General features: G+C 34.4%; 1 protein-coding gene across 3 annotated transcripts in view; it reads right to left on the reverse strand.

The window, feature by feature from the left end:
- CSMD3 (CUB and Sushi multiple domains 3) overlaps positions 1–18286 on the reverse strand; it is a gene marked incomplete at both ends in the record, with an annotated part of 1083475 nt that overhangs the window by 335258 nt on the left and 729931 nt on the right. For all 3 annotated transcript variants that reach the window (XM_082858355.1, XM_082858354.1, XM_082858353.1), the window contains one exon: positions 391–560. In XM_082858355.1, coding sequence (XP_082714481.1) covers positions 391–560 — 170 coding nt within the window. The remainder of the gene's footprint in view (positions 1–390; positions 561–18286) is intronic.

The raw sequence follows: 18286 nt of genomic DNA on the forward strand, positions 1-18286 counted from the left end.
ACAGGAGAGACTACTGGAGTAGAGGAAGTGAATAGCTATTGGTAATATCTTAGGGCATTTTCACTAGACATTTCCTTTTTTCTTCTATTACAAAAAATTCTGTATTTTGCTTTTTAAAACAATATTATAAACGGGTTTATGTCATGAAAAAAAATTCATGTATCATAAAATCAAAATTTACTTATTATAAATAAACATTAGAAAGAAAACATTCTATCTCAGTAAAATACTGACAGGAAAATGGGAAATAATGTATAATTTAAATCTATGAATGGCAGAATCAACTTATGGTTGATTATATATACATATATATCATATACATGTATATATGTATTAATGTATACTTAATGACTAAAATGATCAAAATATAAATATTCTGAGTTCACCTACCTTAAGAACATCTCCTTGTGCTAAATGAAATGTTCTGGCTGAAATATTGATTCCCTTTCCTGCTTGAACCTGAATACTATAAATGCATTCATGGTTGTTTTCATAGTTGAGTGGATAATTTGGAGAGAGCAGAATTCCTTCATTACTTGTTGCAGATGCACCACATTCAGCTGCAGGTAAAACAGAATATTGAAGTACAGTTTAATAGAAAGCATTATCATTTCAAGTAATGTAATGTACGGAAGTGTAAATGCATTTTATTTTAGCTAGAGGCTAACATGAAAATAATGTACAGAAGGGCTTTACGTTGTAGATGAATCACTCCTTCTCATATAATAGATAGGAAGAAGGGACTACTGCCTCTGGACAGAACACTGTACATAAATAGAAATACACAATAGTTTCAGTATTTCCCCCCCACACACCTTGGATGAAAGGATAGCATGGAAAAGGATGAGGGCAAAAGATTTTCAGGATGTATTTTAAGTTTGTAGATCTCTGATTAACTTATTATGTTTAAATTTACTTATTTTAAAGTATAAAAAAAGGGGAGAGATCAATTTCATTTTAGAATGATTCTTTACCTTTAAATGCTTTACTGTTTAAATACTTAAACATTAACAAAAATCAGGTAAAAGAAAAAAAACCTAATGAGGAAATGAAAATGATCAAGATGGAACAGTCAGTATAATAACAATAATAATAATATTATTTTAACAAAGCATAAAATAATAATAAGAACTAATGATATGATGCTAACAATCAGTCACATGAAGTGTCACCCAATAAAGCTCCTTCAAGACCTTTTAAGGTAAAACAAAAACAAAAAATTCATAAACTGCCAATATTGATTTAAATTATTTCTATTTTAATAATACTTAACGAGTTTTATAGCGTCAGCCTTACATTTAGGTCTTTAATCCATTTTGAGTTTATTTTTGTGTACGATGTTAGGGGGTGTTCTAATTTCATTTTTGTACATGTAGCTGTCCAGTTTTCCCAGAACCACTTACTGAAGGGACTGTCTTTTCTCCATTGAATATTCTTGCCTCCTTTGTCATAGATTAGGTGACCATAGGTGCGTGGGTTTATCTCTGGATTTTCTATCCTGTTCCATTGATCTATATTTCTATTTTTGCGCCAACACAATACTGTTTTGATTACTGTAGCTTTGTAGTATAGTCTGAAGTCAGGGAGCCTGATTCCTCCAGCTCCATTTTTCTTTCTCAAGATTGCTTTGGCTATTTGGGGTCTTTTGTGTTTACACACAAATTGTACATTTTTTTGTTCTAATTCTGTGAAAAATGCCATTGGTAATTTGACAGGGATTGCACTGAACCTGTAGATTGCTTTGGGTAGTATAGTCATTTTCACAATATTGATTCTTTCAATCCAAGAATATAGTATATCTCTCCATCTGTTTGTGTCATGTCTGGTTTCTTTCATCAGTATCTTATAGTTTTTGGAGTATAGGTCTTTTGTCTCCTTAGGTAGGTTTATTCCTAGGTATTTCACTCTTTTTGATGTGATGGTAAAAGGGATTGTTTCCTTCATTTCTCTTTCTGATCTTTCACTGTTAGTGTATAGGAATGCAAGAGATTTCTGTGTATTAATTATGTATGCTGCAACTTTACCAAATTCATTGATAAGCTCTAGTAACTTTCTGGTAGCATCTTTAGGATTTTCTATGTAAGTATCATGTCATCTACAAACAGTGACAGTTTTACTACTAATTTTCCAATTTGGATTCCTTTCATTTCTTTTTTTTCTCTGACTGCCGTGGCTAGGACTTCCAAATCTATGTTGAATAAAAGTGACTAGAGTGGACATCCTTGTCTTGTTCTTGATCTTAGAGGAATCATTTACATTTTAAATCTGCCTCATTTCCTCCTCACTAGCTTATTAGAATCTAGGCATGCTTGTGGGGGCATGAAGACAAAAGTTCCCAGGTCATACAGATGATCCAGAATACACATATATGTTTATCAGTTAGATTATTTATTAGGGAATACAGACAGTTTTAAACTATGTTATAGAATCATGTAATTCTGAGAATATGTACTTGAATGCCAACTTGCAAAATACTGAAACACTGATTAGCAGCTCAGGCTTTAAAATTCAGAGATTAGTTTCAAAATTAAGCTCTATCTTCTATCTATATGGCTTTGGCAAGTTCTTTATTCTCTCTAAGCCTCAATATTGTAATTATTATTATGGAAATAATAGTACCCTCTTCATAGGGATGTTTGTGTGTGTGTATGTGTGTGTGTGTATTATTATATATAGATAATACGTGTAGAGCATTTAGCAGGAAACTGGCATACAACAAGAGCTTGATAACATTAAAGCTATTATTATGAATATTTTAAGTATAAGTACTAATGGTGGCATCATGTTGTATACAAAGAAAAATAGTTTAGGATATTTATACTGTCCCCAGTGTGACTATTCAGGTGTAGAAAGACACTTAGGTGTGAAAAGCCAGAGGACTCTTTCTAATTTTGGAGAATTATTTATGATATTAAAATTATTTTAACTGAATATAACACCCCCCCAAATAAAGGCCAAATGATAATTTACTTCAAAATATACTAATAATTTATTGTAATGTTCTCAAAATTTGAATAGGTAGTAAGTGCCTTCTACTATAAACACTGGTTTTTAGTGTAAAATATAAAGGAAATTTTCCTTTCATATGAACAATAACCTGCTTTTGTTATATTTTAATTTTCAGTTGATTTTAATGGAAGAAATGTTCACATATTGGGGTATGGGGAAATCATTCTGGCTAATACATTATTTAACTTGAATTTTATGCTAATTAAAACAGCCTGTTTGTGGCTTATTGGACATACATTGTACATCTGCTTTAATCATTAAAAAAAAAAAGTGTACACTGACCAGAAGCAAAGAATGCCCATGTTAAAAAATAAAGATTAAATGCCTCCTTTCCTGGGATGCCAATGCTGGTACTCCTTTGGTAATAAGACTCCCTTCACAGATGCCAATGGCATACTGACTTGCTGTACACATGCTGATCTGGTTTTTTTTTTTTTTTTTAAACCTTAAAGGGATGTATCCCCAACTTGCTTGACTTTCTTTGTTCTGAAAAGATATAAAACTGTGCTGAAAACCATGCTTCTCTGGAGCAGTTCCTCAGAGTTATCTGAGAGGCTGTCTCCCAGACTATAATCCTGTTTGGCTCAAATAAAACTTTTCTATACTTCTTACAGATTGTTTATTGAGTATTTCCAGTGACATTTGCATTATAAAATGACTATAAATGATTTTCTACTTGGTGAAATAAAATCAGGACTTAAACCAGAACGGAAGAATTAAGGAAGAAAATTTGGATTAAATTAGCACATTTCTCATTTAATCAGGACTCATCATAAATTATGGGGCCCAGTACAAAAGGAAAATGTACTACACTTGTTGAAAACATGTTAACAATTTCAAGAGATCAGTAGAGCATTAAACAAAGCATGGCCCTTCTCAGCATGAAGCCCCCCACTGTGGGACTGCATGGGTTTCACATCCATAAAGCCAACTCTGCATTTATTCTTCATAAAGGTACAAATCTACAAGGTAAAACTTATTTTCTCCAGTTTCATAGATGAAGACACCGAAGTGAGTTTTCTTCCTAAAATTGAACAAATGGTGTGTATCAGAGCTGGGATTTACCCTGGGATTTATTTATCAGTCATCGCCTATGGTGTTAAAAGGGTGAACATATAATTTCTCTTCCAGATCAAAGTACTCTTTTAGTATGAAAGGAGGCATTATTAATAATTATCCCACACAGCAGTTGTAAATTGAGACCATCCCAGATAAACTGGTAGTTGGTTCACTTTTTTCTTTACACTTTAACTGATGCACACAGTATTTAAGGACATTATATTAAAAATTAAAAGGATTATTTTGTGCAGGCTGGGGTATGTCCTGGAGGTCCGAATACATTCATCCCACATATAATTTATAAATCTGCATTCCATTACACATAATTATTAACGTTCAGAATGATAATCTCATATCAAGAGAAGATCTTGAAACATAAAATGATAAAAATTTGTTCAGAATGTTCTACCTACATATACAGGAAAATGAACAAGTTTATTTTTTGATGAGTTTTAATAAAATAAAATTTTCTACTAACAATAAGTTATGGAGGAACTTATTTAGCCACAGTGCCAAACTCCAGAAGCTAGGTGATTAATAAACTTATTTTTACATGGAACCTCATCTTTGATTTTACCTTTTAATTTTAAAGTATACAAAACACTGGCTCCCCAGCACTCGATGTAGTACTAACATTTGCCCTGTATAAGCTTTCTTTCCACCCTTAGGCTACAGCAGTCTTGCTTGCCAACTGGAATTGAACAGGATCGAATGTTGAAATGAACAATTAACTTTCCACAGTTTGACCTTCTGCCCCAGTCTAGCAATGAACATACTTCTATGTCTGGTCTGTTGTGTAATAACCTAAGAATGATATTTTCCAAATGCAAATCTGATCCTGTACCTTCTGCCTAACAAATACTCACCATCAGCAAATCAAATCTACAGAATGCCAAACAAGGCCATTTATAATGTTACCGCTGCCTTTCTAGCTATTACCCACCATTCTTTCCCATGGACCTTGTAATTCACCTATCCTGAGCTACTGGCCCTTTGCCACAGTGTCACACTCTAAGCCTTTGTACATGATGTTTTCTCCACATGTAAGCACCACCTCTGGTCCCCAAGTGATGCAGTTTCAGGGTCCAAATAAGGAAAAAAATGACTTGATATTAAATAATACTGTTACGGTTCTTTCCAGCATTGGGTGGCTGTGATGGTGAAAGGAATAAGTGAAACAATGTCATGTGGAAGTATAAGAGATAATTCTCACAAATAGTCATGGCTGCAATGTTCATGAATGTCCAGGAAAAATATCCAAACTATAACATTTTCATTGTATATGACATAACTACCACAGCAAGTTTTTACAAGGCACATTTTAAAGTGAGAATATATGAATATTGGCAAACTGTTACTGAATACTCTCAAGATATGTTAAAATTAACTGAGAAGAGGAACTAGCAGCACAACAGCTAACCTCAAGAGAGGAGAGGAATGGCTATTTGATTGTAGGAAGGTAAGGTTACTTAAAAAAAAAAGGGGGGGGCTTCCCTGGTGGCACAGTGGTTGGGAGTCCGCCTGCCGATTCAGGGGACACGGGTTCGTGCCCCGGTCTGGGAAGATCCCACATGCTGCAGAGCGGCTGGGCCCGTGAGCCACGGCCGCTGAGCCTGTGTGTCCGGAGTCTGTGCTCCGCAACGGGAGAGGCCACAACAGTGAGAGGCCCGCGTATCACAAAAAAAAAAAAAAAAAAAAAAAAAAAGACAAAACCCATCAACTACACAGGAAAGTGGAATTTGAGTAAAGGAAGTCCTAAAATCCAAGTGATAAAGCTGAGTTGAAAAATAGCCATCATATCCCACCAGAGTGACATTTATGGACAGTATTCAGCTGTCACTGAACAAACACAAATCTGGGACTTATTGCATCAGGGCAATGCTAGGGTTTCGGTCAGATGCTGTGACAAATTGCACATGTAATGTAATATGTGTCTGTGAAACATTTGTCATAATAAATATAAGCTTAACAGAGTACCTTGGCAGGTAATGTATACTAAGATGTTTAAAATGGCTAGAAGCAGATAATAATATGCTCTGATTTGGAAAAAAATGATTGATTCATTTGATAAATATTTATTAAATTCTTACTCTGTATTGCATGTGGGAGGCAGAGTGTTGGAGCTCCTCATGTAACTTACTTTCCAGTGGAACGACAGATGTTTACTACATAATCATTCAAATAAACATATAGTATGTGAAAACATGTAACTGGAAGCCCTGACTGTTCTGAGTAAAGTCAACACTTCCCTGAAGGACTGAAATGAGGATATTAAGGGTGATGGCAGAAGGCGGGTTGGGAGAAAGAATATCCCACACAGAAGGAACATGTCTGAAAACACTATGGGGGGGCCCATGACAGGTTCTGAGAACTAAAAGACCCAGTATGAGAAAAACTTTGTGTAACATCTAGTTAGAGGTAGGGTTTCTTTTGTTGTTTATCTGGTACAGTAGGGGAAAAAAATGTTCTTTTGAGGTGTGTATGAAAGGAAAATGTCACTAAGTTGGTTGCAGAAGATGAAGAATAGAGGAGAAGATTGAATGAGCTACATTTATAAAAAATTTTTTTGAGATTTTGAGTTAGAAAAGAATTGCTTCAGAGTTCAGGTTTGCAATGTTCTGTGGAAGTGAAGAAAGGACACTTTTCCCTACCTTAACATAAGCACAGCACCTTGTTTTTATTATTTGGTCTAGAATGAATACATGTTCTTGATAACTGATGTCACTAACTTATAAACCCTAAATTTGTTAATATGAATTTCCTACAAAATAATCAATGTTAAATAATCACTATTAATCATGTGATAATGTTTCTTCTCTCTGATTTTAACTGAGAGGTCATCTTTAAATGGCCGGAATTAATAATATGAAAACATTACATAATTTAGCAGAGCGTTAGGGAAACATTTTTGGAGAATAGGCCCTCAGGGCTCCTTATAGGATATAAATATTTTCTGTGCAATCTCCAGTCTACATGCTGTTTATTATGATGCCTTAATTTTGTGAAAAACAAATCCTTCTCATATAAAATATTTTTTTAAATTTAAACCTACAGATTAAGAAATCTATTTGAGTTACCAAAATGAAACTCTTTGCTTAGTTGAAAATAATACTTTGATGAATGTGGCTTTGGTTGGATTGGAGTAAGAGAGATATGTGTACTGGACTCAGGTGATAAGAGTCATAGCTACAGTGAGGAATTCAGTAGACCAAGGATACCCACTGAATTTCATATTTTTCTTACTAAAAAACAGGACAGCCTATGCATCATTAATCTCCATTACTGGGATAAAAACAAAAAACAAAAAAACAACAACAACAGAACCTGGTAGCGTCTATTGCACACAGTCATATATTTTCAGATAAACAGGTAAAATGTTTTTCAGTAACTTGGCTGGGAAATTTGAAAAATGTCTATGACTAGTGACGTTTGCAATTATTTTTAAGATTTGCATTGCAGTTGAATCTCTTCTTTTATGCTGGAAGGCACCATGGGTTTTTTAAAATTGTTTTGTGAAAGTGATTAAAATAAACTTGACTTGTATTATTCAAAAAAACTTAGAAAGTTTCGAACCTAAACATATGGTATCCTAAGTCAAGTAAAGTATAGCATTAAGCAGAAATATATTTCCTATATGTTAAATTATTACGAGAGGAAAAATAATGGTTATATGTGATTGTGTTCACATAGGAAGGTGTGGGGACACTGAAACTGCCATAGTCAAATCAATCACTTTTTTCTGTCATATATGTGAACTTACTTTATTTTTTAGCTTTTATCAGCTAATTGAGCGCACTTTGTTCCATATCTAATTTCTACTGTATTTCATCAAGTTAAGACACCATTGAAAGAGGCATCATTATTTTATATGTTTACAAGAAAGCAAAAATGTGTGAATAATCTATGGTAGCCATTGATTGTGAGATACGTACTAATTTCAGAGATATTAAATTTTTTTGAAACGGGCATCTAAAACTGTAAAATATAGTAAAATATGTTAATAATATTTAATATATTTAGGAACACTTCTAATATTCCTTTATGACTTGGCAGTATTAATAACACATTCGCTCTTTTGTTTCTTTGTTTTTGGCCATGCCATGCTGCATGCGGGACATTAGTTCCCCGACCAGGGATTGAACCCTTGCCCATTGCGTTGGGAGTGTGAAGTCTGAGCCACTGGACCGCCAGGGAAGTCCCCACATTTGTTCTTTAGAAATGTTTTGTCAGATTTCTTTTTCTCAAATAGGTACTTAGTGCTTGGATTCTTAGAAGGGGGTGAAAATTAGAGTGTAAAGAGTTATTAATTTCCTTATGCCACCACTGAAAAATATGTGAACCATTAGTATTACTTGTATAAAGTCAGGTTTTTTCCCTTGCCTTTGCTTTTCTTAGACAACAGTGATACTTAACTGGCTTTCTCTTTCTAGACTCTCTAAATACACTGCATGCATGTATCCAAGCACAGATTAGTGCTTGTTAAAGTTATTTACAGATCAAGAGTGCCTTAAAATTTTTTCACTGGAAGAATTTAATTTGGGATTTGTTATTTTTCACCTTAAAAATTCAATTTTATAGCATTTTCTATATTCATTTTTTTACCATGAAAAATCACAGTAATCATTATTGCCATGCAGAATTATTCTTTTACCAAGACATAAGCTCAAAACTTTTTTTAAAATCAAATACACAATTTTCAGTGAAAAAGTGTGGAGGAATTCCGATAACCTGACAGTGTCCTTCCATGGTTTCTTCCTTCCCTACACAGCTATTTAGGGTCTACTGTGCAAAGTTAATTTACTCACTAAAAATAATATTATTAACAAATAATACCTATAGACATACCAGGTACTATGTTAGGCCTTTAGGATAAGTTCCTTATCCTCATGTAATATGTAGTATAGAGGACAGACAGACAGGGAAACTGGTATGTGCACAAATGTGTAATCTGTAGTGTGATACAAGTTTGTGCAATGGCCTGGGATGGTAAAAATGAGGAAATTATACATTTTAAAGTATCAATGAGACAATAATGTCAGGGAAGACTTCATGGAATAGGTTATCCTTGATCTGAATCAAAGAAGTGATTACAATATATGAAAAAGAGATTCCAGGCCAAGGGAACTGCTAAAATGAAAGCACAAATGGGTAAATGAGATTGACATAGTTAGAAGAACCGGTAGCTCATATGCCGTTCTAAGAAATTCAGATTTTATCACATAGGCACTGGAGATCCAGTGAAGAGTTTTAAGGAGAGAAAAATATGATCAGATTTGAGAAACCCATTAGGGCAGCTCTATGGGGAATGGATTATAGACCTGGGTTCCTAAAGGGACGAAAACTTAGAGAATATTTATTGTAGTGTGTCAATTAGAAGATGGTGAACGTTTGAACTAAAACGATGGAGGAAGAGGAGATTGAAAGTAAAAGTTATAGAAGGAGGAGTGGCTTTGCGTACGTTGATGAATTTATTTTTGTACGTGATGAATTTAGTATGTCTATGGGATATCAGGGGGAGAAGTCCACTAAGCAGCTAGACATATTTGTAGTCATGGGACTACATGAATTAAGAAGAAGAGCAAACTAAGTCCAGAATTCACAGAGCATCAGAATTTAAGTGGGAGGCAAAAGGGACATTCACAGAAGGTAGTATCATGGAAGAATAAGGAGGGGATAGTTTCAAGAAAAAAAATTCTCAGTAGTATTAAATGTCAGAGAGAGTTAAATTAAGATGAATACTAAAAATTCACTGCTTTGGGTAGTTAAGAGGTTGGGAAGGAAAAGAGTAAGACAAGGACTTTAAGATATTGGCTGTAAAGGGAGGTAGAAAGATACAAGGATAGACAGCAGTGACTCAGGTTTAAAGAAAGGTTTTCTGTTGTTGATGTTTGTGGAAGTTGTTCTGTTTTTTGTTTTTGTTATTTTTGTTTTAGGTTATTTTTGAACTTAAGATTTGAACGTGTTTATGTTACAATAGTACAGATATAGAGGCTAAGCAGGGTTTTCAAAAGTCATCTCAGCTTCTGAAGACTTAATAGTCTAGTATCCTAAACCTAGACTAATAAGGAAGTTACTTGGGAAAATCTGTGTGATTTTTAATGTGATAAGTGAAGACACAGATTTGAATTCCACATGTACTATGATTACTACTATGAAACAACATACATATAAGAAAAAGTACTATAAGAATATAGCAACAAATTCTATTGTAGTTTTTAGATAAATGGCTCATTATTTTAAAATTTAGTGAAAAAATGGTATCAGGGATGTTCAAAACATGTTTCCTATTCAGAGATTAAAATACAATATCTTTCATCTAAAATAGTCTTAGATTAAGCGTAAGAGTAATAAAGTTCTCTCCTGGGACTGCGGAAGAATGGAAGCAAGAGATGGGAGCGGACAGCTTCTTTATGCATTTTCCTCTTTGTTTTTCTGCATTACTTTAGAGTGAGCACAGTCTTTCTAATATTTTTAAATGAAGGATAAGGAATCAAATAAGGGACACATGGTTTCTTAAATATTAGGGTGATTTCTATGCTATTGAGTGCCCCCTACTACTAAACTATATGACCCAAATGTTATAGTAAGCAAAAAAATTTAAAGCATATAAAAGGGCACGTTTAAAGAGGGAAGTGTATAATATAATGAATGTCTAAGGAATATGTTAGCTAAGTTCAGGTATTGAAAAAAAAACCACACAATTTTTCAGCTGAAGATAGTTATTTATTCCCACTTAAACTCTCCAAAACCAATAATATGTTTTTCCAAACTGTAACATGCAACTTTTCATTTAAATGATTTTTTTCAGGTAAGGTTTCAGGGGTGGTTACCACATTTCTCTTTGAATTCAAAAAGTCCTGAAGCTCTTAAGAACTGTTTCCAAGGCTCATCTCCACAAATAGAGTCATAGCTAAGTTTGGCATTTATTATAAATAATTTCTGGCATGATGTGTTGATCCTGCCCTAAGCTCTAAGTTACAGCCTTTGTGAGCAGAGGGATGTCCCTGTTTCTCACACTTAAAGAAACACTATGAAGGAGCCTCAACAAAAAGTAAAGGAATGTTTTGGTCTCTCAGAATCTCTGTCCTTTGGGTAACATACATAATCCCAATTCTCTGATATTTCCCTAGTTCCTACCATCAAGTTTGAAATGGTAGTGCTAAATATGAGATTTTCCCAGCTGTTTGAAATCTAAGTTGTTGTTGATTTCACCACTTCTTCCCTTCTTAGTGGTGATAAAGAACAATTGTATAACATGATCTAAATAACCAATAAGTAAGTGGCCAAAGGCCATTTTGACTAGTACCTCTCCAGTTCTGCAGAAATCCTGAAACAGATCCGTCCCCTATCCCTAAAAAACAAAACAAACAAAAACAAAATAAAACTCATAAGGAAAGTCCCTAGGTCTGACTGCCCCTTCATCAGCTGAGCATCAGCTTCTGATTCTCATCTCTTAGCTATACTCCAGAGGATGAAAGGAGTAGACTTCAGGCCTTCTCTTTGTTCAATGTATATTATGTCACAATTTCAATTCAGGAAAAAGCCTCATGCTTTCCTCCTCAAACTGTATTAAAATGCACCATGCTAAGTACTCAATAATTACATGCATATACTGTAAAGCAAACTGTAACTAATTTTTGAAAAATGTGGCATTTTAGGTGAGTTTTTAAGATGTGAGAGGATTTACTATGGACTGAAACATTTTTTTGCAAATTAAATATGTCAAGAGAAACAAATCAATATGCTAACAATTTAACAATTTCTAAATAACTTCACAATGGAAAGTTTGAGCTCAACTTCGAAGGTTTCAAGGGGATAGAATGACTGAGGAATGCCACTCATAATGTAGGTAAGCCTTGATTCTACATCTGTGAATACAAAAATCAGGAGCTAGAGTCCCAGCCCGAGACTACATACATGCCAGCAGGTACACCTTCTGGTTGCTAAATACCTTTCGAAACATTCCTTACAGGAAAGATAGGGAGTATTTACATTCTATGGAATGTACCAAATTAATCCAAGGAAATGAACTATCTTGGGTTTTGCCACTTTAGTTAACTAATTAGTTGCTATCTTCTTGATATTAATAGATAAAAGAGTTAGAAAAAAATATCTTCAGAAAAAAGTAGTCGAATTTTGAATGAGCACTTAGGATTCCACACATGTACACACACATAAAGTCCAGAAATCTAAAAATAATTCAAACAATCAGAAGCAAGATGCTAAGCGTTAATCGTGCCAGCTGTATGTTTTGTTCCAAAGCATGATCCTTAACAGACTATTGGCTTTGGAGATGGCTTTTGTATTCAAACTAGGTATGAAGCATTGGTTCTGGTGTGGCATTTGTTGTGGGCAACAACACACGCTGAGTCATTATATACTCCCATTACAGAGTCTAGCTAATGAAATTAAATTCAAACGTGCCTTCTTGTGTCTACTGGACAACAACACTGAATACAGAATAATTTGTCAATACAAAATCTAAGAATCCAAATTTCCTTTAAGTGACAGAAATGTAAGCATGTAAAATATAGCACTGTGAATTAAAATGTTACATTTTACACACATAGATGAATAGAAATTCTAATGCCTAGCAGGCACTGTGCTATTTGCTGGGAGTAGAGGAGTGAAATAAACAGATTAAATAAATTTCTATGTGATGTGCTATGTGCTCTAAAAACACATATGAACAACTTCAATGGGAGCCCTGTGAATGGAATAACCAGTTTGGCCTGCAGAGGTTGAGGAAAGTCCACAAAGAATGTGAAACTTAATCAGGTTTTGCAGGCATGAAGTGCAATCTGCAAAAACAATTGTACAATGCCCTTGGTTTTCCTAAGAGATGTCTCATCTCATTACGTTCCTCATGTTCTTAAGAGGCATTACCAACCGGATATGACAGATATATAAACACGGAATTTTTATTTTAAGAGAACTAAGGTCTGCATGATTGTGAATAAGAAACTGTTCCACTTCCCTGGTCTTCTCTGTACCAGTTTCTTAGGCACAGTGGATGGGTTGAAGATTCCTTGAAGATCATAGCTGTACATTCTCTGTCTTGTATCTTAATAGGATGTAACAAATAAATCATAAGAATTTAGGGGACAGACTGCAGTATGGGGCAACATGCCAGGCGATTATAAATTATAGGACCAGCTGGAGAGTGGTGACTAGCCCTCCCTGACTTCTCCATAGCAACACTACTGATTCTACAGTAGATGAGTTCCAAGCAGAGTTTGAGATCAGTGTTCTTTTGAAAAAAAATTATTTGGAAGGGAAAAATATTGTGATCCTGCAGTGTATATTTTTAGACAGTGCGGATTACAAACTTTTAAAAAAAATAATCTGCCAAGCAAAAATCACATGTTCTAAAACTAACTGAAAGAAAATGATCTCTATACACATGGTTTGAGTATTGCTCTGGCAAACTGCCATCTAAAAGTGCCTGTATTTTTCTTTTTCCTTTACCAGTGTTTGTTATGCTATGTTTTTCTTTCTTTGCTCCTTTTTTCTCCACTACTGCTGCTATTAAGATAGAGGTTTTTGTTTTCATTTTGTTAGTGTGCTTTTTTGCACACTATTTTAGACTACTATTTTAGACTTAACAATTTATGCTTTCACCTCTTTCATTTCATTGATCAATCTATGATTCTCAAATTTATTTCCAATCTAGTTTTCTTTATCCCTCTCCAGCTTTGTATATCCTGCTGTCCACATCTCCAATTGTACATACCATAGCAGCTCAAATCCCCAAGCAAAAGGTATTTGCTCCAACTTCTCAATCCACAGCCTTCTCTGCTTGCTTTGTGCCCTATCTCTGTGAACAGCAGCTAAATGGCTTGTCAACAGTACCACAGATGTACTCTGCTTTTCTTTGATACCCGCCTTTTGCAGAAGCTGTTACCCCTCAGTAGATTTTTTTCTCCCTGATTCACACTCATCCTCCCCATCCATACATAGCTAATGCCTTCTCATCCCTCAGTTTCCTTTAGAGATCATTTCCTTTGGGAAGTCACTCCTCTTTTAGGGCATTTATTACACTCTATTGAAATTGCCTATTTACCTGTTTATGTCTTCCTCAGACTGTTTGCCCTTTGAAGTCAAGGAACTTGTCATTGCTCTGGGACACTATATCCCAATTGTCTAGCAGAGTGGTCAGCCCAGAGTTGGTGTAATTGAGTGGATACTCAGTTAATTTTTATTAGTTAAAATAGTACTTTAGAGTATTAATCTCAAACTAGGTTCTATATTCTTCTCAAACTAGGTATATATTTTTAAAAATAGATTTAATAAGACCAATTGCTATTTCTTACCCCAGGAAATGTGAATAGAGATGGTTCCCTCTTTATGTTTATGATTATCTCTAATCGGTAAGTTTGGGAGATGAATTAATTCAACAACTTTAATGTTTATGCCAAACCATGACTGTAACAGCTGAGTATTTTAAAAACTTAAACATAAGCATCTGGGAATGAATGAAGAACCATGTGTAAAAGGTAACATTGCTGTACTAAATTGGTTATTAAGAGGTTTTTGAAACACTAAAATTCCAATCCTGGCGACAGGCATCTAAGAGGCATACAGAAAATGGGATTTAAACTAAAACTAATTTTAATTTCTAACTTTGTATAGATCTTGGTTTGTTTATTTTAGAAGGAACTAGTTAACTGGAAGTCTGAAAAATAAATTCTAAGAAAAAGAAATTAGCTGTCTGTGGTGAACAGAAACACAGGACCTTTGCAACAGAGGTCTTCGGTTCACCCTGAAGTTGTTCGTAACTGTGTATATGTATGTATGTTGGGAGGAGGAAGCTGGGGGAGAAGGCCATTGAAAGCTCTGGAATGGCCTAGGAGAAATATCCTTCCAGCCTGTTTATCTCATTTTTCTCTGACTCTTAGATCTCCAAGCAATGTTGTGATTACTGATTTGGTATCCCTAGCAACCTGATGTCAGAAAAAACATGATAATGACAATGAATAGTGCAATTGTTGGAATGAAATATATCCCTCTTCCAATAAATTAATACATATATTTAACAATCTTGCCTGGCATGTAAATACACTGAGAGGGCTTCAACAAAGTTGAGTTCACACCCTGCAATCTGGTCCTGAATTAGGGGACTAACTGCCCAGGATAATGCCACTCTTTGAAGCCTCAACACAGCAACCAAGTTGATCCTTCATATGACAACTCTATACACAGAAGGGGCTTTGGAATCAGATTCATCTGGCTTCAAATCCAGCTTTGTCACTTGCAAGTCAAGTGATTTTTGGCAAGTAGTCAACTTTGTGCCTCAGTTTTCTTATCAGTGAATTAATTAAAAATTCTTATACTAAGTGAGAATTAGAAATCATAAATTTAAATTGTCTAGAACCAGGCTGGGCACATAGTATTTACTGAATAAATGACAAACAGTAGTAAAAGTGGTAGTATTAGTCATCATAGTAGTAGTTTAGTAGTAATATTGCCTTTCTCTAATTACAACACCAGGTCTAAATATTGGTTACAGTGCATTTTGTAAGCAGAATTATCAAAGACAATCACATAGCACACATTGACAGGCCCAGAATGCAATGAAAATTACACTGTATTGAAATGATTAACTGGAATTTAGAAAATGAATAAAAACTGATAATAGCCCTTTAGAGCCTAGTAATATATTTAATTAATCACAGTCATTAACATAATATATAAACTCAATTAATTTAATAAGTATAGAACAGAAGAGCTGAATTTAGATATACAGTATGAATTTTTTGAAATTTAAAGACTTTCTAACTTAAGTGGAAGGTTACTTAATACATTAAATTTCTTTGAAAGATCATAAATAAAAAAGTGATTTTAAATTAAAATAATGTTACAAAAATATTTCTGAGATTTTTTTTATGTTGTCTTTAGAGAATTGAAAGTTTACGATTTGAAGAAGCCTGTTTAAGCTTTTTTAGAGCATAGCAGTCAGGTAAAACCTAAAGCCTGTTATTCTAAAACAATATACTACAAAAATATTATTTACTGGTAATTTGGATACCATACTTTTATCACTTTAAAGTCCTCTTGAATTATATATTTTAAATAATCATAAAAAAATTCAGTTTTTTTGCAATGACCTACAACAAATTCAATTTTTTAAAAAAACATTATAAGATGATACCAATAGATGGAGAGACATACCATGTTCTTGGATTGGAAGAATGCACATTGTGAAAATGACTATACTACCCAAAGCAATCTACAGAATCAATGCAATCCCTATCAAACTACCACTGGCATATTCCACAGAACGAGAAAAAAAACTTTCACAATTTGTATGGAAAATCAAAAGACCCCGAATAGCCAAAGCAATCTTGAGAAAGAAAAACGGAGCTGGAGGAATCAGGCTCCCTGACTTCAGACTATACTACAAAGCTACAGTAATCAAGACAGTATGGTACTGGCACAAAAACAGAAATATAGATCAATGGAACAGGATAGAAAGCCCAGAGATAAACCCACACACATATGCTCACCTTATCTTTGATAAAGGAGGCAAGAATATAGAGTGGAGAAAAGACAGCCTCTTCAATAAGTGGTGCTGGGAAAACTGGACAGCTACATGTAAAAGAAGGAAATTAGAACACTCCCCAACACCATACACAAAAATAAACTCAAAATGGATTAAAGACCTAAATGTAAGGCCAGACACTATCAAACTCTTAGAGGAAAACATAGGCAGAACACTCTATGACATAAATCACAGCAAGAGCCTTTTTGACCCAGCTCCTAGAGAAATGGAAATAAAAAACAAAAATAAACAAATGGGATCTAATGAAACTTAAAAGCTTTTGCACAGCAAAGGAAACCATAAACAAGACAAAAAGACAATCCTCAGAATGGAAGAAAATATTTGCAAATGAAGCAACTGACAAAGGATTAATCTCCAAAATTTACAAGCAGCTCATGCAGCTCAATATCAGAAAAACAAACAACCCAATCCAAAAATGGGCAGAAGACCTAAATAGACATTTCTTCAAAGAAGATATACAGAGTGCCAACAAACACATGAAAGAATGCTCAACATCATTAATCATTAGAGAAATGCAAATCAAAACTACAATGAGATATCATCTCACACTGGTCAGAATGGCCATCATCAAAAAAAAATCTACAAACAATAAATGCTGGAGAGGGTGTGGAGAAAAAGGAACCCTCATACACTGTAGTTGGGAATGCAAATTGATACAGCCACTATGGGGAACAGTATGGAGGTTCCTTAAAAAACTAAAAATAGAACTACCATACGATCCAACAATCCCACTACTGGGCATATACCCTGAGAAAACCATAATTCAAAAAGAGTCATGTACCACAATGTTCATTGCTGCTCTATTTACAATAGCCAGGACATGGAAGCAACCTAAGTGTCCATCGACAGATAAATGGATAAAGAAGATGTGGCACATATACACAATGGACTATTACTCAGCCATAAAAAGGAACGAAATTGAGTTATTTGTAGTGAGCTGGATGGACCTATAGTCTGTCATACAGAGTGAAGTATGTCAGAAAGAGAAAAACAGATACCATATGCTAACGCATATATATATGGAATCTAAAAAAAAAAAAAAATGGTCATGAAGAACCTAGGAGCAAAACGGCAATAAAGACGCAGACCTAGTAGAGAATGGACTTGAGGACATGGGGATGGGGAAGGATTAGCTGGGACAAAGTGAGAGAGTGGCATGGACATATATACACTATCAAATCTAAAATAGATAGCTAGTGGGAAGCAGTCGCATAGCACAGGGAGATCAGCTCAGTGCTTTGTGACCAGCTAGAAGGGTGGGATAGGGAGGGTGGGAGGGAGGGAGACGCAAGAGGGAGGAGATATGGGGATATATGTATATGTATAACTGATTCACTATGTTATAAAGCAGAAACTAACACACCATTGTATAGCAATTATACTACAATAAAAATGTAAAAAATAAAAATAAAATAAATAAAAAACATTATATTTCCTGAACAAATTTTGAGCTGAAATTTAACAGTAGTAAAACCTTTTTGTGTGTGTGTATAGATCAATGCAAAATGCAGTATACCAAATTCTATCATAAAACACATGAACTTGAACTGTCAGAACCCACAGTACATGAGATTAATTTAGGAGCTCTGAACCATGACAGTATGGTGTTTCACAAAAGTTGAACAAATATGGGCTTTTATTCTCAAGAGTTAACCT

Source organism: Leucopleurus acutus (assembly GCF_964270905.1).
Source record: "Leucopleurus acutus genome assembly, chromosome: 17".
In the NCBI taxonomy this organism is placed as follows: domain Eukaryota; kingdom Metazoa; phylum Chordata; class Mammalia; order Artiodactyla; family Delphinidae; genus Leucopleurus; species Leucopleurus acutus.